Source organism: Zootoca vivipara, chromosome 15 (genome assembly GCF_965207765.1).
Source record: "Zootoca vivipara chromosome 15, rZooViv2.hap1.1, whole genome shotgun sequence".
NCBI lineage: Eukaryota > Metazoa > Chordata > Lepidosauria > Squamata > Lacertidae > Zootoca > Zootoca vivipara.
In genome coordinates this window covers 18,750,162-18,773,576 of record NC_142598.1, presented here as the reverse complement: position 1 = coordinate 18,773,576, position 23,415 = coordinate 18,750,162, and the positions used below count along the sequence as shown (strand labels likewise).

General features: G+C 41.5%; 1 protein-coding gene across 6 annotated transcripts in view; it reads right to left on the bottom strand.

Moving 5' to 3' along the window:
* Positions 1 to 20,387, bottom strand: part of ZCCHC7 (zinc finger CCHC-type containing 7) — a 159,911-nt gene extending 139,524 nt beyond the window's left edge. For 3 of the 6 annotated variants that reach the window (XR_009556836.2, XR_009556835.2, XM_035140333.3), the window contains exons 1-2: positions 20,281 to 20,387; positions 10,640 to 11,352 (exon numbers count right to left, since the gene is read on the bottom strand). Coding sequence is in view for 3 of the 6 variants with exons in the window: in XM_035140333.3 (XP_034996224.2) it covers positions 10,640 to 11,333 (694 nt within the window). In the remaining 3 variants the exon portion in view is untranslated. Of the gene's footprint in view, positions 1 to 10,639; positions 11,353 to 13,276; positions 13,378 to 20,079 lie in introns of those variants that run through there. The other 3 variants (XR_015947211.1, XM_088658496.1, XM_088658497.1) reach the window with 3 other exon arrangements.
* Between the last annotated feature and the right edge of the window lie 3,028 nt (positions 20,388 to 23,415).

The window sequence follows — 23,415 nt, the reverse complement described above, 5'->3', positions numbered from 1 at the left end:
TTATTTCTCTTGATTTCAGTGGAACTGAATGACGAAGAATTGCACCCTTGAAGGTGGGTGGGAAATACAAATCTACTTAATCTCTGAATTTATAGCAACAATTGATGACTAGAAGAACATTTTACATGCTGGTAATATTAATATGAAATAACAAACAAAGCAAAAATGTTTTATAGATTTAAAAGATGTAATTGGTAAAAAATTCCAGTTCACCAAGACATCTTTAAAACTCCTGTACTATGTGACAGAATATACTTCTTATTCTCAATTTAGTATGGCTAGCAATTTCCACAAATCAGAAGATATCTGAGAGAAAAAGGGAAAGTGTTTTTTTTAATAAAGCTTTTGCATTTAAAACAGTTTAAGACAGAGGCAGCCCTGAAACCACTTTTTCATGAGCAAACCACCAGCACCCTAAGTTGCAGCTAAGATATCAATAAAGTTGCAGAACAGAGTTTGGTACTGAAAATATTTTACTTTGAGCCAGTATCTAAACTGTGGTTAAACCACATATCACTCAAATATATTAAATGCACAATATAACCTACATGTTCCTGCATACCCACATACATATCTATTTTCTTAAAAGCACAATACTGGCTAGCATTCTAAATAGCAATTAATAAATCCTTAAACACTTCTAATACAAGTGTAAGTTGTGGGACAAGTCAGTCATAAGATATTTAAAATGGAAGAAATCAGTCAATTTTGCCTTTAACATTTGGTTCTGAGCTCCAAAACTAAACTGCATTAAAAAAATAAAGCTTGGGCAAATGATATAAAGCTTCATGAACTGTTGGTTTCCCACACATACAAATGTTATATTTCTGGTTTGAAGTGTTTTTCAGATGAAGAGCAGAAGATGAAAACTTTAAGACATTTCAATGCAAAACTTTTCATAAGGCAGGATGTTGGTAACTTAATGTAAATGAAAAATCAAACACTGCAGTAAAGGCAGCTCTAGAATTGTTTCCTTTCACCCTCAGACATAATCAGACACTAAAAAAATATTACAAGACGAGTACTGGGTAAAAAAAATCATAATGAACCTCTCAGATGAGAAACTAATTGGTACTAAGTACACAATGGCTTACATTTAATCCTGTTAATAATCACACAAAAAAGAAATAAAAGACTCACTTTTCAGCCATCTCTCTGGACGACTGGGCTAAAATAACAGCATGACTAAATCTGACATTGACCCCTTGGCCCTGCTAGAAGTTTAAAGAATTCCTTTGAGTCTTCTGAGATCATGTCCTCCCACCACCACCCCCTGCTCAACAACTCCAAAGGAGTGGGCTAGTCCCATACATTCGACAGTCTTTTTGCAGAAAGGTAGAGCAAAGAATGGCTACACAGAAACTTTGTTCTAGTTGTTGTAGTGATCTAACACTAGATTTAAAACATCTCAAAAGCTATAGGAAACAACACATTAAAATATTTAATATAAAAACATCCTTTACAGAGTTCGGTTACTGCTGCAACATCCAAAAAGCACTCCTGAAAGTTGCAATAAGTTATAGTTAGCAGGCAAATCCAGTTAAGTCTTTATGATGAGGCACATATTTTAGGAGGGCAACAGCACAAGGTTCATATTTATTGTTTTAACCTGTCATGACAACCCAGTTTCAAACCTGACAACCCAGTTTCAAACAAACGGGACAGTGCTATTTCTGGTTACTTTCAGGATATGGCTAGACCTTCTCTCGTGAATCACATCACAAAGTCAGCAATTTATTGTTGTTGTTTTGTGCAACTGAAACCGAAACTTATATCCAAATTCCCACAAAGAAAGGGACAATATTAGCAAAGAGAAAAACAAAAGCAACAAAAATGTATAATGTTCATGATGATATTTTCCATCATTGGATTATGAAGATTAATCTAGAGAATTGCCACTACATCCATTTCAGTATGATGAAAATAGTTTTGAGAGTAAATGTAATCTATCTAAAGCTGAGAAATATAGAAGATCTTGCAACTGTATTCTATAGCTAGATAACATGTTCACCATTGCACATGCACCCTACAACTTCTATCAATTCAGATGCCTGAAAGAGATGTGTTTAAGGGCTCTGCACCATAAAGAATCTAAGTCATAACATTATACAAATTGGCAGCAATCCTCTTTACATGAGAATATTTTAAGAAGTCACATACTACAAATGTAAACTGATTTCTCTCTCTGCTTCAGTGAACTGCCCTGAATGTTGTTCTTCATATCCTATCATTGTCTCCCTGAACAGTGCGCAGACCCTATCTAATCCTTTTAACTTTTTTTCTTCTGTTAAATACATGTCAGGCTAACAGTGGACATTGGATAAATAAAATAATGACCACCAGGGCTACATTACACAGCACGTCCGTCCCCCCCATTATTGTAATTGTGCATACTATATAGAAGCATAATTTAATTGTCAAGAGACTGATTTACTTCACAAGGCTGAAGGGCCCACAAGTATATGCAAAAAAAGAGGAAAAAGGAAAATGCATTCACATGTGATTGCCATATCTTGGATTGAAAACGTTTATAAACTGCTACATTTTATATTTTAAAAAATGTTTTAGAGAAAAGATTTGTTCACTGTTTCACGGTTTCTTTTTCCAGTAAAAAAGTATGAATTCAGCAGCTTTTACCCCCTACTGTGGCCAAGGATGAAGGGAAGAAGGGGGTGCCTGCATTTAATCCCGCACACGCACACACACCCCAAAATGGATCACTGGGTGTGCGCCTGGCTGCAAACGTATCATTCAAGAGCAGGGTGTGCTCAATCCCTGGCCTGGATGTGGTCTCCCAAACCACCGTTTTACACAAGGAAGGAAAGAAGGACATTCCCTGGAGAGAGGCCTTTTCCAGGCTTGGATTAGGGCAAGTAAATTTTATAGCAAGAAGCATTGTGATGTCATAACTTTATATTAGCATGGCCACACATAGCAGAAGGGTGCATGATAAAAGATAATATTTAGAGGATCTGTGGTAGATTTTGCCATGTTTTATTCTTTTTCCAGAATTTAATCAGATTGGCACTGCACAAGAGATAAGAGTCAAGATTTTTGAAAGTTACAAGTGAAATTATCTTAATGTTAGATTTTCTTGGAATACTGTCAGTACTCTTGACCTTCTCATTTACAATACTATAATTATACCATATGCACCACCACGTAAAAGTTCTGCAAAAACAAACAAACAATCAATCAAATCAAAATAGAACTACCAAATTTTTGCAAAGTACAAATAAAATAGTTGGGGAGGTTGAGCAAAATGCAGGTATATTTATGTTAAAACACACTCCATAGTCATGGGACTTTGAGAATGAAAACACTGCTTGGATGACATAAGACTTCTCCATTTTTAATGGTTGGGGGTGTTTTGAGGTGGGGCTAAAAAGATGGGATGGCAAGGCTAACCATATGCTGGTGTAATACTGGCTTGTAATAGACAAACATAAGATTATAAGAGTGAAAATGTCAAGTACTCTGTGACTTTTGGTATTCTAACATGCTAAAGAACAAAAATGTCACCAGAGTTTGGGGATGAGGAAGTGATTATTATTTTATTCCAGGCAACTATGCAAATGTCGAGACCCCAATATTTATCACTACATTTATAAATACAATAAGATCCAAGTACTGGCATTATTTTTAGAAGATGCCAGTGTACAAAGTAATTGTACAAAACAAAACCATGGTCATGAATTTATTTGAAATTAAGACCAACTTATTATGGCAGAGCTTGTTTTAGGCATGAGGTGCAAGAATGTTTCTTTTAAGGACAGGTTTTCACAACAGCTATTTGCAATTGTATCTATTAAATATTAGTCAGAACTAATTAAATCAACAACTAAAAATTATTCAGAATATGATTATTTAGGGTGCTGTTTGATGGCCAAAGCGAAGCAAATGGGGGCTACATCTGCTTGTCTCTCTTTCTTAAGCTTTTATAGCAGCCATAACTCACCAATAAGTATTGGAATAAAGGCAGGGAAGGCACAGAAATAAACACACAAACACAAACTTTTACCACCCTTGTTTGGAGATATTATCATAAATGTATTAGGCAGCATATGTCACAATGCATCGGGACTTTTTACAAATGTAAATCTAATAATGCCAAGGCTCCTTCCACCTTATATTTCACAATAATTTATATTATTAACTATCTCTCATACACTAATATTCCGATCTTTTTACATCATCTTTTCATTTCAAATAATATTCTGGATTATTTTCATACCATATATAGTTTTCATAGTTAGATTCCTCACTTTGCTTTTGCCACCACTTGGCCAGAATGGCAACAAACAAATTATCAAATTATAATGACAACACTGTTACCGTCTACATATAATTTGATCTCACACTGACTTTTGCCGACTGCTAAAGCAGATCTGATGCCATCATCTTGTTTTCCAAAGGGCTACATCTGCACTCTATTTAATTGTTATAAAATTTTATGTAAAAAACAAAACAAAAAACAGACTAAATTACTTTCCCCACCCAACCTCACAGCTCAAACTACAATGCAAAGCTTCTTCCCAACCTATAAGAAACATTAATAGATGGGGACAAGGAAGAAAGATCAAACTGATGAGGGAAGTGGAAACAATTCCCCCTTTAACAATCAACAAAATGACAAAAAGGGAAAAAGTGGAAAAAGTCACCCAGAATATATGACCATGTAAGCATGGGCACTCTTGCAGAAAACCTAGTCTGCAACCCAAAGCCATGGGAAATTTAAATTAGTTAAAGCCATGGTCCACAATAGGCAGAGAAATCTGCACAGATAAAAGGAGGCTGTGAAGGCTGCAGGTATACTTAGCCTAGATCACCAGAGATTTCCACACAAACTTTATTAGTTTTATTATTATTTTTTAAATAATCAAGAGATTCAAGAGTATCCACATTACACCATAAAGAAGATTAACTCCCCCCCCCCTTTAATCAAATATCCATATGCATGTGCTGTTCCTAGCGAAGAGGGGTAGAAGGATTCCCATTGCTTATTACAGCTCCAGGGTGCACAGTGTTATAATAATTCATGCACAAAAAGCTCTTCCTGTGTTTAAATAATGTTAACGTTCCCATAAACAAAAGCAAGAAGAAAAGTTAAAAATAAAGCAGCAGCAACTTTAAACTTGGTGCATTCTTCTCCATGAAAAGCAGAACATATTACATCATACCAAAGTTATTCACCAATTCAATGGTCCTGCAGTGCATGGACAGAAGTCATATTTTTTTTTGACACCAACCTATGAATTTAATTTGGTGTGGCATGACTAACTTAATTTATCCTTCTGGAAAATTGAAACTTAATTTACTTATCATCTTAATATGTATGTTAACATTGTCAAATCAAGATTTCATTTTGAATCTATGGACTTAGAAGTAAGAAAATCCCATCTATTTTAGAGAATATCAAATGGTGGAATAATAATAATTAAAAAACTATCTTTGAAAATAACAGCCATATGCAACCTGTGTATGCTGAAATACAAAGCTGTAACAATCATCACAAGAACTGAGTACAGCTTTTTAATGGTAGGATGATTACATGAACTTTCCCTGTATATTTTAGAGCTCCTAATAGATCTCAACTATACTTACTAAAACAGTTTTCTGCTTAAATCTTGCCCAATGTTTTTAAACGTATGTAAGATTAGAGTTCTCTTACGAGCGGCCCTTCACACTGTGATGCTGCAAAGTACACATTTTCTTCAAGATGTACAAATAAATATTATCTCAAAAGGCACAATGCCACCCATTTTACAAGAAAATTCAGGTTTCATTTATTTTTGCCTTGATACAGTGAAAATAACATTCTGAAAAGCATCAAAAATGTTTTGTGGCAAAGATCACTCTCTCAGTAAACTGAAAGTGTAGCATTTTGACAGCACAATAGGAGAAATTACTAATATAGCTACTTTTCCTATTCTTAGAGTAAGTGGTAAAAACTGCAACATTTAATAGTCCTGTTCTAGGAATAATGCTTTAACCACCTATTGTTGCAAACATTTTTTCGTGAATTGTTCAATTTCAGTATAAAGTCAACTTACATAAAATTTACCTAATTTCTATGTAAGCAAAAAAATAGTTTTATTGGTCAGATGGAAAAACAGTTTTAAAGATTCCTAATAAAAGACGCTTTCTGAAAAAGTCCCAAGGTTTAAAAGACATAGCATTTAAATATATATTTTTCTACTACAGCAATAGAATGATTTCCTATCAAATTAAACATACATGAAACGTTACTAAGAAAGTATCAGTTCTGTACTAGATGTCGCTACAATTTTCAAGGATCAAAGAAAGCGGATTACCACCACAGGGAAACAAAAAGATCAGTAAGGGAAACAAATCATTTTGAACTAAAATGTTGTTTTCCCAACATGCTACTTCAGTTTTCTGCTTCTCTCTTTACTGGTAAAAAGCTGTTGTTTAAAAAATAGCTGCTCAGCAGAAGGTTTTTAACTTTATCAAGGACTATTGCCAAAATTTTAGATTATTTCCCCAACAGCTACATACATAGGTAGTGAACTGCCAAAACATCACCTGAAGTTCCAGTGTTAACATTAATGACGTGAAACCTTACAGAATCAACATTTAATTTCCCTAACACTGAGTGTACCTAGTAGCTACACTGCATGTGGAATAAACACTATCAGTGCTTTTCTTCTGGGGGGGACACAGGGGTACACATACCCCTAAACATTTTGTGAATCTAAGTTTGGCCTCATTTACGGGCAGTATTTCAATATGAGTAGGAAAATGAGAGTACCCCTAAACATTTTTAGGAAAAAAGTACTGAACACCACCATATACACAGTAGGGCCTGCTATGTTCAATAAAAGGGGCTTATTAAAAATGAGTGCCTATCTTTAAAAACCTTCCTTCCTTTTAGAAGAGTGTATTCCTCTCATTAATTCATGATTAAAAGTCTCCAGAAATAGTGATATGAACAGACAGCATTAACATTAGATAAAAAGCAAATCTGTTTCAAACACAGTGTAATATTTAAAGTCAATTCTTTTTTTAAAAAAACAAACCACACTTTGTCAATTTTGTAATGTAGTGGACAACATAAAAAACTCAAAAGCACATCTGCTTACATGACCGGTCATTTCCTACACATTCTGCTCTTCAAATTTCTCTTTTCACACCCTTTCATTCTTCAAAAGCTAGGCTGGAAAAAGTGTACACTGTGATCCAAACTGTCACAAGTTCTGACCGTTCTTACTGCCTAACGACAAGTTTTTGAAAGGGAAATTGTGCAAATCTCAACAACAAAAATGGTTTCTCTAAAGCAAAACGTTATTCTGAAAAAATTACATCTTTTTTGTTTAGTCGCTTATCACTTCTGGAACAAGACCAACGTTGGATAGGATTTAAAGCTAGCCACTTTCCAAATTAGCAGGTAGATGTCAGAAATACTGGGAAAGCGACAGTGACTGCACCATGGAAAGGACATGTAAACTAGCTGAAGTATCTAAATGCATCAATTTCCAGAATTATTGAAATGTTAGCCAAAGCCACAATAAAGGTTCCAAAGCTTTTAATTAGGCATACAATCTGCTAAGCAATTGCTGCAAAATGCAGCACAATTCAGTAGCATCCGGTATATATCCAGTGTGACCCAACGTCACACCAACGGATTTCTGCTTACACAATGGGATTTCTCCTCCCTTTTGTGCACACACACCCAAATTTATTCTGGAAGGTCCCCCAACATTCTAGAACAGATTTTAAGAGCACAAGGGGGGCTTTAGGAGGGAAGAGAGAGCGGAATAGTCCCATCAAACAATCAGAAGTATGTTTCACTAGCAGACTGACACAACTGGATTTCACTGTATTAATACCTAAATCATACAGAAAGAGAGAGAGAAGGAAATAAACTAGGGACTATTCTGGGAACATTTAGATCAGAGCTTTCCAAACTGTGTGTCACGACATATTAGTGTGTTGGCTACAGTTTGTAGGTGTGTCATGTGAACGCTCCCCGTGCTACTCCTGGGGCTGCAAAGGGGTTAATAAAACTGAATTACTGTGTCACAAAATGAAGTATGTTTAAAAATTGTGTCACCAACAAGATTGGAAAGCTCTGATTTATATATTCCTTCCTGCATGCCATCAGGGAATGAGAATGTTACAAAAGTCATCCTATTAGTTGTAAAGAAAAACAAGTTGTAGCAGCTTTCAGCATGAAGATGGACAGGCCTGCTGATGCACTTAAACTGTTTTTGCCCAATATTTAAAATGTGAAGATCAGCACAGTAGCAGGGGTGGGGGTGGGGGTGGGGATTTGGTTAAAAATTACACCTAATAAGAGGAGAGGTACATATTTTCACTGCTGTAAGAGATTAACCATCCCAGTTTTAGCCTGTACCTTGGGCATCCACAATAGTAACTTTCTTTTCCAGAACTTGCGAAGAGTTTGAAAACATTTGTTTCAATCTTTGATTGACCACAGCTTGCTGTTTCATATGAACACAACAAACTGTGGTTAGTCTTAACAGTGGTTCTTTTCAAAGAAGCAGACTTGGAACAATAGGTTATGGAGCTGTCTTATTTCAACAAGCCACAGTTAAGATTAGCCACAGTTTAGGATTTGGATGCAACGCTGAACTGTTAACAGAAAGCAGGAGTGAAAACCTCTGATCTCTTCAGGGCTCACTGGAGGACAAATGAAGAGGTGAGAATGTGTGAGCCCAAGGTTTGCCTAGGACAGGCATCCCCAAACTGCGGCCCTCCATATGTTTTGGCCTACAACTCCCATGATCCCTAGCTAACAGGACCAGTGGTCGGGGAAGATGGGAATTGTAGTCCAAAACATCTGGAGGGCTGAAGTTTAGGGATGCCTGGCCTAGGATAATTGCCATGGCTTGCAGCCATTATTTTTCAAACTGTAAGTTTTTTTTCAGGTAACCTGGTCCCAAGGTGCTAATTAAATCACTGGTTTTGATTTTTAAAGCCCTTAACACCTTGGGACCAGGATACCTTAAAAAACTGTCTTCTGAAGTCACATTTAGGTATTTGCTTCCCAGCAAAATCAAAAGACCTGAAAGTTAGGAAATGTTCACATTAGCAATTTACAATAAAGCTCAAATATCTGAAATATACTTAATATTATAGCTCAGTGCCAGCAGGTATGCAGACGACCCTTCTTGTTATAAATTGTGTTATAAATTACAGGGTGTTCAAAGTAGGAGCTGAGGGTGCATCATATGAAAGACACACTTCAGGAAGGATTTCAAATTCCATATTGGAGCAAGACCTTTATTAGGCCAAGGAAAAAGTCACAGAATAGTGTGCAAGTTACAGAACTTGTCATCAGGCTAGATTAGCCTTCCCCAACCTGGTGCCCTTCAGATACTTTTGATTACAACCTATCAGCCTCACTCAGAATGGGGCTGTGTTGTGCTGGCTGGGGCAGATGGGAACTGTAGTCCAAAACATCTGAAGCGCACTGGGCTGAGGAAAGATGGGCTAAATGGTAAACAAAGTAAGGGAATAGGAAGAATAAAGTTGGCTGGTGGCTGCTGATGACATCAGTCTGTCACGAGAGACAATGGAATGCACCTCTGGGAGTGAAATCAAGCCACTATGTTAGCAGCGCAAGCCTGGGCAGTGTGTATGGAGGTCCTGGGCTGCCCAGATTACAAAACCTCCCTCTCAGTCTCGCTGATGCACTCCAAAGGAAAGCAGAACAATACATTTGGCACCAACTTGGCAGGAGGAGTTGCCGAAAGGAGGTGTATTAAGCACCATCCAGCCATCTTAGGGACTCTACTCCGGATCTGTATAGGGTTTACTCCTTGGCCTTTGCTTTTCCCAATGATCTCCCCCAAGACAGAGGTTTAGGATCAGAGTTTTCCTTCTCCTAGATGAGCTACCTTCCCAGGTTGACAAGCGCCATTTGCCCCTCACTTCCCTCCACTATTGGTCTCCTCCACTCAATCCAACCATCAGCTATCCTCACCTAGTTTAGCCAGCTAATCATCATCATCATTTTTAATTTGTATACCGTCTTTCTATCTTACAATATTCAAGGCGGTTTACAAGTTTAAGAAACAAAAAATGTACACCTTATAACAATCTAATGCAATACAAAAATGTGATAATGAAAACAAAACTTTAAAATCAAAGCCATTCCTAGGGTATGACTGCTGTTGCATGCTGACAGCTGCTAGGAGCCACAGGTGAGAACTGAGTGCAGAGTGGGGACCAAAGGTGGACAAACTATCCCAGAAGGAGCACAACATGTTCCCCACCAGAGGTACTATGCCTCTCCTAACACTCCATACACCCCGGCAGGTGGTAAATAAACAATAAATACTTTATAATAAAGTTACCAGCTTTTGGAAGGTAACCTGTATTAGAATGATAAACTGTGATAAGGAAAGCATTTTTTAAAAAATTAAGAATAAACAGCAATAACACACTTTAGGAATTGTCCTGAAATGAACTTTTATATTCAGCAGATAACAGCTATGCTAAGAATGGGACTTCTGCTACAAAATTGCCCGTTACACAAGTGCGCTGTTACAAATGGATATCACTCATTGTTTCCATCAGAACAGCCAGATCTACATCATAGTTCTGAGGTCTATTTAGAGTTATACAGTAATCCTAAAAATAATATACTAACCTTCACTGGCTAATGTTCCACACCCCTCGAGATTTAAGAGGATGTTGTCATCTTTGTCCTCTCTGGCACCTCCCAGCAGCATCCAGCTCTCTACATTATCACTTTCAGAGGCAATGCTTCTCACATCATCTGCATTCTCGTCACTAGAGCTGTCCTCTATTACTAAGATCTTGTGGATCATGCGAATACCTTCACGGTGAAAGGAGATAGACTTTTCACTAGTCCTTTTCTCCTTTTTTGAAATTCCTGTGGTCCATCCCTTTGAATTTGGAGTAATCTGAGAAGAATGTCTAGTGGGCTTTGGCGAGGTGAGCTCTCCAAGATTGTATGTTCTTCCTGGCACTGGAGCACCTGGTGTTGTTCGCTTCTGGCGTCTGCTTCTGTAAATGCTGTCTTCATCAGGGGTGTCTGACAAGGTGATAACATCTGGACTATCAGAAACGTGAGTGACTTCACTGTCTGAAATTATAATAAAGTTGTTGGTTTTTTGCTCTTTACTAACTAAACTCTGCTTTTGCCCAGATCCATGTTCTTCAGTTTCTTCTTCTCCAATGGCATCCTCATTGCCTTGTGCATAATGGACTTGGCTATAAAGGTGAAATTCTACTTCGCTATCAATACTTTCTTCACTAGAAGACTCTTCACAGTAGAGAGCATCTTCAAATGCTTCTATATCATCATATTCACCAAGCATTGTGGAAAGTATTTGGCATCTAGCAAAAGAAACAGACAAACCAAAATAATGAATGATGCTAATCAATACCAAATGAAGGTTTCATTTACACGCAAGTACCAACATGCACAAAACCTCAGGCCAACCACTTTAACAGTGCAATCCTATGCATGTTTTCAGGAGTTTTACTGGAGTCCACTCAATCATGTTGGTCTCCCTCCAAACTACTTTCAATTTTATACCAGCATCACCTCCATCTCGTCTCAATTCGATTTGATGAAAGCTGAAAGAACACTTCCTTCAGAAATGGAAGAATTTCACCATCCAATAATGAACCATTAACAACACTGGCCACAGGTCTACTCAGCTGCAACTGACAGCTTTTCACTAACTAAGATGAACAACATCCTCAAGGTAGAACAGATCAGAATTATCCTAGCTACTGCACCAAGATGACTGAGACCAACACTGCCAATTTCAATTCTGCCCCTATGGCTGTGTCCAAGTCAGACCAATGCCACCAAGTTTATCAGCAAATAATATAGCCAAGACATTGCAATGATCAGCCTTTGGTTCATCTTAGGGTTTTAGACCCTCACCACCTGGAAGAACACAACTGGACATAATTTCACTGAAGCAAAGGAGGGAGAAGAGAGAATGACTATCTCTTTGTTGCCATCACAACACAGGTCTTTAATTGGCCACTATGACATGGTTGGTTAGATTCAACACAGTCTTTCCAGTATTGGCATTCGAGCTATCTCCGTATACTTCAGGTTCCCAGGCTCCTCATTAAAACAGGGAGCTGGGATCCAATGAAGTGCACAACATCAGGGAGCATCCCTGCCTATGACACCAGAAAACCCATTTCACATCCTGCTAGTGCAACAAGAGAGGCATCAATGGTACCACCTAAGTACCTCAAATCATTCTGGAAACCAAGTGGATCCCTCACTCCAAACTAGTCTCTCCTTTTCTTTTGCTTTCATTCTGAATACCTGATGAGTCCCTTAAGAATACAGAAACCACTACATTTTCTGCAGGTGGTCACAATGTTTGGTACTATTAGGTAAGATTGTTCTTTGACACTAGCCACTCACAGCCAAGTCACATGAAACATTCAGCTATGGATAAATTGAGTACAAAAGTGTACGTATCACATTTATGAAGGCTGTGTGCTTATACAAGGCATGGCATCTTGCTTTTAAACACATACTGGCCTCTTTTTTGGAAAAAAAATGGGAGTATGTACACAGGTGACACAAAGGTGCATTGTGGCTGTGGCTGGCAAACAGTCATCCAGGGATGGTTCACACTGCCAGCCCCAGATTTAAAGAGTCAGAACAAGTTGTTTAGGCACACAACCAGGCATCCTTACACTTTGCTAGATATAGACTTGCAAAGGGGTAAATGCTACTTGCCACAGAAAAGTGGCACACTGACTGTCTGAATGCTCTGTCTTCCTCCAAGGGAAAGAAGGGAACTAGAGGTAGCTAGCCCAGGGAATAAAGAAATAGCTACCACAAGACTTATGGGTTGGTGATCAACAAAGTTGCTTTTCTTCCACTTACTTCTAAAAGATGCAGTTCAATTGCCAACATGATAAATTCAGAAGGGGCTGGGAGCTATTGAATTTTTTTTATTTCGATTATGTATTTTGCGGTTTTATATTTTAATTTTACTCTGTGATCCACCCTGAGACCTCCAGGTATAGAGCGGTATATAAATTCAATAAATAAAATAAATAAATACGGTAAGATTCAAACCAACAAAACCCGGATGATACACAGCTGGCAGTAACTCAAAGATATCACAAAATAATCATGCTTACTTCACCACGCTGTTTGGAGTCAGTGAAAATATCAAAAGAAATTCCACAGAAACTGATTTTTTTACAATAAAAGTACTTAGTAAATATAAATGCATAGAGCTGGGAAGAATGGTTAAATATTAAATGATAGTACCATAATTTTAGCTGTGTGGCAATACTTCAGCATATAAGCCTGCAGACAGGGCCTGTTCTCCCTTTTCACTTTGTGTAGATCTGAGGCACCTGACAAAAAATATTGGCTGGGCATTTTTAAAACATCACTCATACCCCCTAATAGAAAGCACTTTCCTCATTCCATAGCAAACAAAATCCATAAACTGACACAACATTAGTAAGCCAAGAACCACTTTCATATCTTAAGTAAAGCTAACAGGCCTTGGCACGGTAACAGCAGAAGCCTTGGAGTTAAAAGAACACAATGCATGCTGTGAGGGGCTTAATTTTCCACACTTTGAGCTCATTCATACGAGCCTTAGACTGTGGGGATATTTCACACAGGAAATAACTGAATAACCACCCCTTCATACAAAGCAGACGATGAAGGGGTGGTTGTTGACTCAAGGCTATCAAGTCAAGCCATATTGCCACGCTGTCGCTACACAGATGTAACACAACATTTGTGAACCAATGTAAGATGGAGTCAAGGAATTACCTGTGATATGGCATACTATTTAAAGAGTTTCCCAGTTCCTCATTAAAGCACAAGGATAGAGTTTTTTCAGAACAGAGAAGATTTACACTCAGAGAAAAATATGAAGAAGTTTGATGCCTAGAGAAAATCTTGACACATATTGGGGGAAAGCAATCTGTGTTTCACTTGCCAGTCACAACTCACAAGTCACAAACAGTACATAGGAACATAGACCAGCGATATGACTTGGGATAAGGCAGACATCCCCAGACTTCGGCCCTCCAGATGTTTTGGACTACAATTCCCATCTTCCCCAACCACTGGTCCTGTTAGCTAGGGATCATGGGAGTTGTAGGCCAAAACATCTGGAGGGCCGCAGTTTGGGGATGCCTGGGATAAGGCAATCTAGCTAAGTACTATCTACACTGACTGGCAGCAGATCTTCAGCGTTTCAGCCAGGGGTCTTTCAGAATCCTACCTGAAGAAGCCAAGAAAGTGCTTGGCGCTATAACCTTCTTAAAGACAAGGAAATGGGAATTTTTTACTAGACAAACTTCTTTTAGTGGCATTTCATCAAGCTGTTTCTGTTCCACTCTATTCTATTTTGTGTAAGATCTCAGAGTGGGTATCAAACTGTGAGGAAATAAAATGTTAATATCAATAGAATCACAAAAATACATAAAAATCAAAATATATAAGCCATCTCTCAGCTGAACATCAGTAACAATTGCCAAAGGAAATGTAAAAAATAAATAAATTGGGCTGCCATCTGAATGATAATACTGCAGGCACCAACCAGGTTTCAGGGAGGCAAGAAGTTCCAAATCCAGGTGAAAATAGTAATATATATAAACTATATTCACCATTAATTATCAATTTTTCAATTTTTTAATAGTTAAAACAATTAAAAGGATGTCACCATGTCTGTAATTATAATACAGTCTGATCACAAGAAACTCTTGTTTTTCTCCAGGGACCTGGTAAATGGTTGGACTAACTGCAATATGCCAAGCTAAAAAGCAATAACCCTATCTGAGAGATGCAAGGACCTGAGGCATAGCTGCCAAGTTTTCCCTTTTCTCACGAGGAAGCCTATTCAGCATAAGGGAAAATCCCTTAAAAAAAGGGATAACTTGGCAGCTATGACCTGAGGTGGGAGGGAAACCGGAAAAACCGAGAGAAAACTCATGATTCAAAATTTGTCTGGGCTTTTAATTTTTTTATTTTTGAGAACAAATTAGAGGAGAAACAGAAAAATTGGGGCATCCCCCCATTTTTCCATTGTTTCCTACCACCCCAGGCCTTCCCACCTCCAGTTGAAAGATGGAACAAAATCTGTATCTTATTACAATGACAAATCATATTTTTCTTTTTTTAAAAAAACCAAAAACCCAAAGAATCTAGCACCAACCTGTTGGCCAAAGTTATATGCCATGGTAATCCATGAACTGTGACTTGCTGTGAACAGTGAACTACTGCATCCTACAGAATCACTCTCATTTTGCACCCCTCTTCATTAAGCAAGGACCAACAAATTATGAGCCTTGGCTTAGTGTGACATGGTAACTAGCATCTGTTGTTTGTTTCTGATGTTCAGCCAAGGCTTGTTCTTGGTTCACCAAACAGTTTGGGAGGAGCAATACAGTAGCACTGGTTCACACATAAAAGGCAAGGTTCATGTTTCGTTGCTCCCAGCAAAACAAGATGAGGGCAAAATGGGAGCTTTTCTGCAGAATTCATTTGCACACTGCTCACTCATGGTAAGCCACGGCTTAAGGCAGGGGTCCCCAGACTACGGCCCGGGGGCTGGATGCGGCCCATTTAGCCTGCCAATCCGGCCCGCGACGACCCCCGCCGCCCGCTCTTACGGTGCGCAGCGCGGCAGCGCTCTTCCGGGTTGGGAAAAAAGCGCCGAAAATCCTTTGTGCGCATGCGTATGGGCCTCTCCCGACCCGGAAGAAGTCATTTCTGGTGCACTTCCGGGTCGGGGGAGGCCCACGCGCATGCACACAACGGATTTTCGACGCTTTTCCCACCCTGGAAGCGCGCCGCCGCACCAGTAAGCGCCCGTGCGCATGCGCACGGGCGCGCACTCCCCCGCCCGCCGGCCCGCACAGGCGCGCGCTCCCCCCCTCCGGCCCGCCGCGCGATCGGCGCGGTGGGAACCGGCCCAAACGCCGGTAAGTCTGGGGACCCCTGGCTTATGGCTTATAGTGACCCACCACCATGCAGCCAATGTATTGTGGCATACTTTTCATAAGCAAGACTCTACTAATTTAATTCCCACCAATGACAGACTTCAGCAAACCACTTTTTCTCATTCAACCTACAACATGGGGATAATAATACTGGCTCACCTAGCAGGGCTAATGTAAGGATTATTATTGTGCACGAAGCACTATGAATATTTGAATACGCTATATAAAAGTGTTATTCTGTGGGTTTTATAACAGGAGAATAAAATGGAACACAAACTTTGGCAAAAGAAATGCCAACGGAATGCTAGTTTGAGAAGCACAATGCTATAAACAAACACCACCAACAAAAACTCTTCAAATACATTTGTAGCAGGAGACCAGCTAGAGAGGCAGCTGGACTTCTGGATGATAAAAGAATCAAATGTGTACTGAAGATTACAGAGAAGCTGAATGAATTTGTTGCATCTCTCTCTGCAGCAGAATATATAGGGCAGAACTGTGTACCTGAACTAATATTCACAGGATAGGAGTCTGAGGAACTGAGGAAGAAAGGGGTGGCAAGAGATGACATTCTCTAGGCCAGGCATCCCCAAACTTCAGCCCTCCAGCTGTTTTGGACTACAATTCCCATCTTCCCCAACCACTGGTCCTGTTAGCTAGGGATCATGGGACTTGTAGGCCAAAACATCTGGAGGGCCGCAGTTTGGGGATGCCTGCTCTAGGTCTAACAGAAAAAATAAAAACTGACAAATTGCCATGTGATGTTGACCTGAGAGTTCTCAGAGAACTCAAATGTGAAAGTGCTGGCCTTTTATCAAAAAATACTTAACATTTCCCCTAGATCATCCTCCATACCTGATGACTGGAAAGCAGCCAATGCAACATCAATATTGAAAAACAGATCCAAATGGGATTCTGGAAATTAAAGGCTAGTAAGCATACAGTATAAACCACAGAGCCTAGGGCTTGCCAATCAGAAGGTCGGCGGTTCAAATCCCCGCGACGCTCCTGTTGCTCAGTCCCTGCTCCTGCCAACCTAGCAGTTTGAAAGCACGTCAAAGTGCAAGTAGATAAATAGGTACCGCTACAGCGGGAAGGTAAACGGCGTTTCCGTGTGCTGCTCTGGTTCGCCAGAAGCGGCTTTGTCATGCTGGCCACCTGACCTGGAAGCTGTACGCCAGCTCTCTCAGCCAATAACGTGAGATTAGCGCCGCAACCCCAGAGTCAGTCATAACTGGACCTAATGGTTAGGGGTCCCTTTACCTTTAAGCATACAATATAGAAGAACAAGTCTTCCTGAACCAAAACCAGCATGGCTTCAGCAAGGGCAAGTCCTGTGTCATTAAACCTTTAGACTTGAGAATGTCAACAAGCATATAGATAGAGGTGATCCAATTGACACTGCTTACTTAAGACTTTCAAAAAGCTTTTGACAAAGATCTTACTGTGGATCAGTAACTGCTTAAGAATCAGGAAACAGAATGTAGGAATGGACAGTTCTCCCAATAAAGGGATATGAGTTCCCCAAAGATCAGTACAGTGGTACCTCGCAAGACGAAATTAATTCGTTCCACGTGTCGTTTCGTGTTGCGATAATTTCGTCTTGCGAAGCGCGGTTTCCCATAGGAATGCACTGAAATTTAATTAATGCGTTCCTATGGGCGAAAAAGAAGTGCAAAAAAAGGTGCCGACTCCCCCACCACTGCCGGATGTCTTTAAGGCTCTGGGGAGGGGGAAGCAGGAGGAGGGCCAGGGGTCTCCTCCCGCAGCAGCCTCTGCTCCTTTAGGCGCTGCTGCTGTTCCCGCCAAGGGCCGCCTGGCGAGCCCCGCTGCTGCTCCTGCCGGATCCCGCCAGCCCGCCGCGGATGAGCCGCAGAGGCCGCCGAGGAGGGCAAGGCCGGAACTGCGGAGGCTGCCATAAGCGCCATGCCACCGCTGGAGGCAGAAACAGCGACCGTGGACGTCACCCCCGGCCGCGACGCAGAGTCTTAAAGGTAAGTGGCGGCGACGGCAGCTTCCCTTCCCATCGCGAGGCTGCTTTGTCTTGCGAAGGACGGCGATAGACGACTTCGTTTTGCGAGTCTTCATAAAAAATCGCAAAACGCTTTTGTTTTGCAATTTTTCCATTGCGCGAGGCGTTCGTCTTGCGGGGGTACTACTGTACTGGGATGTACTTTTTAGCATCTTCATAAATTACTTAAGAGCTAGGGGTGAACAACGAAGTAGCCAACTCACCAAATTGTCCAGGGGGTTAAAACAAAACAGGATTGTGAAACATTCCAGAAGGTTCTCTCCAAACAGAGTGAACAGAGAGTAAGATGGCAAATGCAATTCAGTGTAAGTCAGTGTAAAGGGATGACTGACAAGTGGGGGACACACACACACCTTAATTTCACATATATACTCATGTGCTCTAAATTAGCAGTGACTGATCAGGAACGAGACATTGTGATTTTAGTGTATAGTTCAATGAAGTCGACTCAGTCTCAGCAGGTGGCAGCTGTGAAAAAGGAGAATTCCATGCTAGGGTTCATTGGGAACGGAACTGAAAATAAAACTGCCGGTATCATAATATCAAAATACACAAATCTATGGCATGAGCATATTTTGAATACTGTGTAAAGTTCTGGTTGCCTCCCCTTAAAAAGGAAGTTGTGGGGATTGAAAAGTTCAGAAAAGGACAACTAAAGTGATCAATGGGTCAGAGCAACTCCCCTTGAATTGAGGAAACAACATTTTGGACTTTCTAGTTTACAGAAAAGGCAAGTAAGAAGCTGTGTGCTAGAGGTGTATACAATTGTGAACAGTGTGGAGAAAATGGAGAGAGATTTTTTTCTCCTCCCTCACATAGTACTTGAACTTGAACTTGGGGACACTCAATGGATCTTAATTCAGGAAGATTCAGGTTGCACAATAGAAAGTTCTTCTCCACACAGTGCATAGTTGCTGTGCATTTGCTTCCATAAGATATAGTTGTGGACACCATGGCTTTTTAAATGGATGGGTGTAAATGAGGATTAGACAAATTCCAGGAGAATCAGGCTATCAAATACCGTAGCTATAAACCACAATGGCTGAGTTTCTACCCTCCACTGTCAGAGGCAGTGAGCCTCTAAATACCAGTGGTATACAAGTGTGGATAGTACTGTTGCGCTCATGTCCTACTTCTTGGCTTTTCATAGGAATCTGGTTTGCAAGTGCAATGACTACATAGCACTATGGCTGAGGCTACTTGTATTCTTATATTTTGTACACCCATATAATATCTAGCACTTGCACAGTTCAAACATCTTGGTTACAGAAAGCCTGGCCAATAACAAATGTGCCATGTGTTCAAGATACCAAAATATTTCTGTACCCCTAATTTCATTAATGCTTCATATATGCCTCTGTATATCCTCATGCACAGGCGAAACTAGGCTTTATTTCACCCAGGTCAAAGACCCTGTTTGGTGCACACACACACCCAACACACATTTGGCGCCCCTATGGAGGCTTCACCCAGGGCAAGAAACTTGGCTAGCCCCCAACCCCTTCCGTAGCTACAACTCTGCCTCATGGCACTACTCCCTGCTCCCTTTCCCCAAGATCAGTTGCCAACTGTGCTGTGTTGGAAGCGACAGGATGGCCAAAACAATCTTTCCACACTTTGACGTTGAACAGGACGCAAATAGTTTTTTCTCAAGCATCCCAACATTCCAGGCCCTGTCCCCCTCAGAGCATGTGAAAAATTCATTTTCTCTTAACAGAACAAAGCTTCAACTTTAAACAGGCAAACAAGACCTAACAATGCTGCAATATGGTATCCCTTCCTACAGCCTGTCTCACACTTGGGTCCCGAGGTGTTGTTGCTGGGAATACAACTCCCATCAACCCTAGAGAGCAGGAGCAGCGGTCGGGGAGGATGGGACTTGTAGTCCAACAACATCTGGGGACCCAAGTGTGAGAGAGGCTGTGGCTAATCAATGCTTTGACCTCCTGACGGGAAGCAGGAGGGATAGAACGACGTTAAGGACGCCACGCCTTCGAACATGAGCAGAGTGCTTTCCACCCCCACCCCGCAAAGAGAACCATCCTTTACAGAAGTAAAAACGTAACAAAACACACACGAGCGTTATTCCCGCTTGCGCCGTCCGGTCCTGACAACCAGTCAGAAGGATGAAATTTGGGCAACCTGAGGAGAGGGTAGTTGGGTAAGGTCGGCGCGGGGGTGAGGTGGGGTTGAGGTAAAAGCGGGTGCGCCTACAGCTGGCCGGGCCGGGGGTCAAGGCCACCTATTCCTCGAGCTCGCTCGCGCACGTTACTCACTAGCGCTGCCTGCTGCGACCAGGAAGCCCCTCGCGACCGGAACAAGCGCCTCCAATGACCTCCTCCTCCCGCCCCTCGCGTCGGGCTGCGCTTCCGCCCGCTGAGGCAAAGAAGGGGCGGAGCGTGATGCTAATAGCCGCGCCTGCGCGCCGGCTTGCCACGGAGGTCAGAGCGCAGGCGCCCTGGCTCTCGCACACACCCGACGGGTCATTGGCTTGAGGCCGCGGGGGAGGGGTGGAAGGGCGGAGGTGGCGGCGCTCTTGTCTGTGAAAGGAAGCGGCCGAAGGAGAAGGGCTGGGCAGCCTGGCGGTGAAAAGAGGGGTGGGGGCGCGCCAGGCCCGGGATGCCGCATTGTGAAAAGGGACGGGAAGGTAGCGCTTGGGGGTTTGGAGCGATACCAGAGTTGTCGCTTTAAGTCAAGAAAATCTCCTGTTAGCGCCTGTGCTTCATGCAAGGCCGTCCTACCCATGTGGCAAGGTGAGGCGACCGCCTCAGGCAGCAGGATCCAAGCGGGCAACAGATCCCAATCTTCTTGAGAGGAGGAACTTCAGCAGATCACATTTTGGCTTGCTTCATCTACAGCCACCTGCCTTTTTATAACTCGTGTATTAGTCGCATCCCAAGTGACACAGATTTAGTGGGAACTAGTTGTTTTTTATTGGTGTTTTTTTAAAAATAAAGGAATGAAAGGAGTAAGTTAGTATGGGGAAAACAGACATATAAGTTGTAGGTTGGGTTAAAGGTGGAGTTTGGGGCTGATCTCATTTGGTTGAATCACTATATAGATGCTTTGGTTTGTCCTGATGTATTCCTGCAGAGGGGACACGGGTGGTGCTGTGGGTTAAACCACAGAGCCTAGGGCTTGCTGATCGGAAGGTCGGTGGTTCGAATCCTCGTGACGGGGTGAGCTTCCATTGCGCTCCCGTTGCTCAGTCCCTGCTCCTGCCAACCTAGCAGTTCGAAAGCATGCGGCGGGAAGGTAAACGACGTTTCCGTGTGCTGCGCTTGTTCGCCAGAAGTGGCTTAGTCATGCTGGCCACATGACCCAGAAGCTGTACGCCGGCTCTGCCAGTAAAGCAAGATGAGCGCCGCAACCCCAGAGTCATCCGCGACTGGACCTAACGGTCAGGGGTCCCTTTACCTTTATTCCTACATTGGGGAAGGGGACCTTAGTCCTGGAACCCAAATGTGCTCCAGGCCACCCTATGCAGTCTTGGGACTTTCAGACCACAACTCTCATTTTCCCTGCTCCACATCCATCTCTAGAACTTTTGCATGGCTGGGATGTGTCCTTGAAATGTATAAATGCCTGTTGCTTGCCTGGATCGAGAGATACACATGTAGGGATCTCTGACTTCTGCATGGTTGGACTGCAGTCTACTGTACAAAGATACTGGTTCACCAGTAGAGTCACACCTTGCCCTAATCTTGCAAGACAATGATCCTCATACAACCTTGCAGGTGGCAAGGTTTTTAAACTCTGTTCTGTCCCAAAAAAGGCGAATTGGTCAATTACATGACTATTAAAGGCTTCTGTTATCCTTCCAACTGTTGCCTTAATATTCCTGTGTTTATGGTTATTTTTGATGGCAGTGATATGGTCTTCTGCTGTTGCGTTCCTTATGAATTTTGTGCTTTTATGCTTTATATGGGCTTATAGCCGCAATAAACTTTGAACTTAGAAGCTCATCTGTTGCTCCAGCCACCAGTGGCATGCAACCCCCAAAAGGTTTCCCCCAAAGGCTGAAAAAGGTTTCCCAACCCTGACCTAATTATTCTTTACAAGATGAAACCTCATGGGAATTGTGCATGGGACTGTTTTTTGGAGAGAAGCCTACTGAAATCAATGGAGTTTGCACCAAAGTAAGTGTGCATAAGATCACAGCCGTTATTACACTCTTGCATCATCCTGGGATGCTTAGCAATGGCTAATGAAGGACCCAGGTGGCGCTGTGGGTTAAACCACAGAGTCTAGGGCTTGCTGATCAGAAGGTTGGCGGTTCGAAACCCTGCAACGGTTGCTCGGTCCCAGCTCCTGCCCACCTAGCAGTTCAAAAGCACATTAAAGTGCAAGTAGATCAATAGGGACCGCTCCAGTGGGAAGGTAAACGGCGTTTCCGTGTGCTGCTCCTGGTTCGCCAGAAGCAGCTTTGTCATGCTGGCCATATGACCCGGAAGCTGTCTGCGGACAAGCGCCGGCTCCCTCGGCCTATAGAGCGAGATGAGCGCCGCAACCCCAGAGTTGGACACGACTGGACCTGATGGTCAGGGGCCCCTTTACCTTTACCTAATGAAGAAGGAGGCTGGCTTGGGCAGTGATCCTTGGTGGGAGGGGAGGGATGTAACAAGTACATAAACATGACTATGATAGTAAAGGCCAGGAACTAAAACTAGTTTAGGCAGGTGCAAAGGCTTGTGTGTGCTTTGTGGGCATTTTAAATATTGCCACCTAACCTTTGAAGGGGCCCTTTTAAAATAAAATTTAAAAAAGCTTGTTAAATGACCTTTTGGTGTGTTGAGTGGACATTTAAATTTGTGAAAGGCTTTTAATAAACTGTTGATCATCAAATTGACAATGTTATTTTAATGACATTATAACCTTAAAAAGTGCATGTAAGATGTTTCAAGAAGCAGGACATTTGTAGCTGGATCCAGAAAAGTCTTTCGATTTACTTGATAAGGTGAAACCATCTGAAGGCTCTGCCCTGTTGTCCACATAAGGACAGAAAGCGAGGCTTCTATAATTATACCAGGCATGTCCATATTGTTGTACAACAATATTAGATATTTCATAATGTATGCCAGTCACAGGAGCTGATGTTGTTTACTTATATTATTTAAAAGGCTGTGAGGCCTCAACAAAGATAGACCCACTTAGTTTACTAGCCTTAGTCTTGGATCATGAAGTTCCTGGTTGAAATCCAGCATCACTCGGAAATTGCCACTTTTTCTACACCTTTTCTCAGTTTCACTTTACCTGTTGCACACCAGCCTGGAATCTATTTGCGTTTTGGACTGGAATCAATACTTCTACCCAAACCAGCCTCCAGTGTAGGAAAGTTTTATTATGAAAATGTCCATATACTGTATTTTTAAACAACATGAGGCTAGCTCAGGATAGCTCAGTTGGTAAAG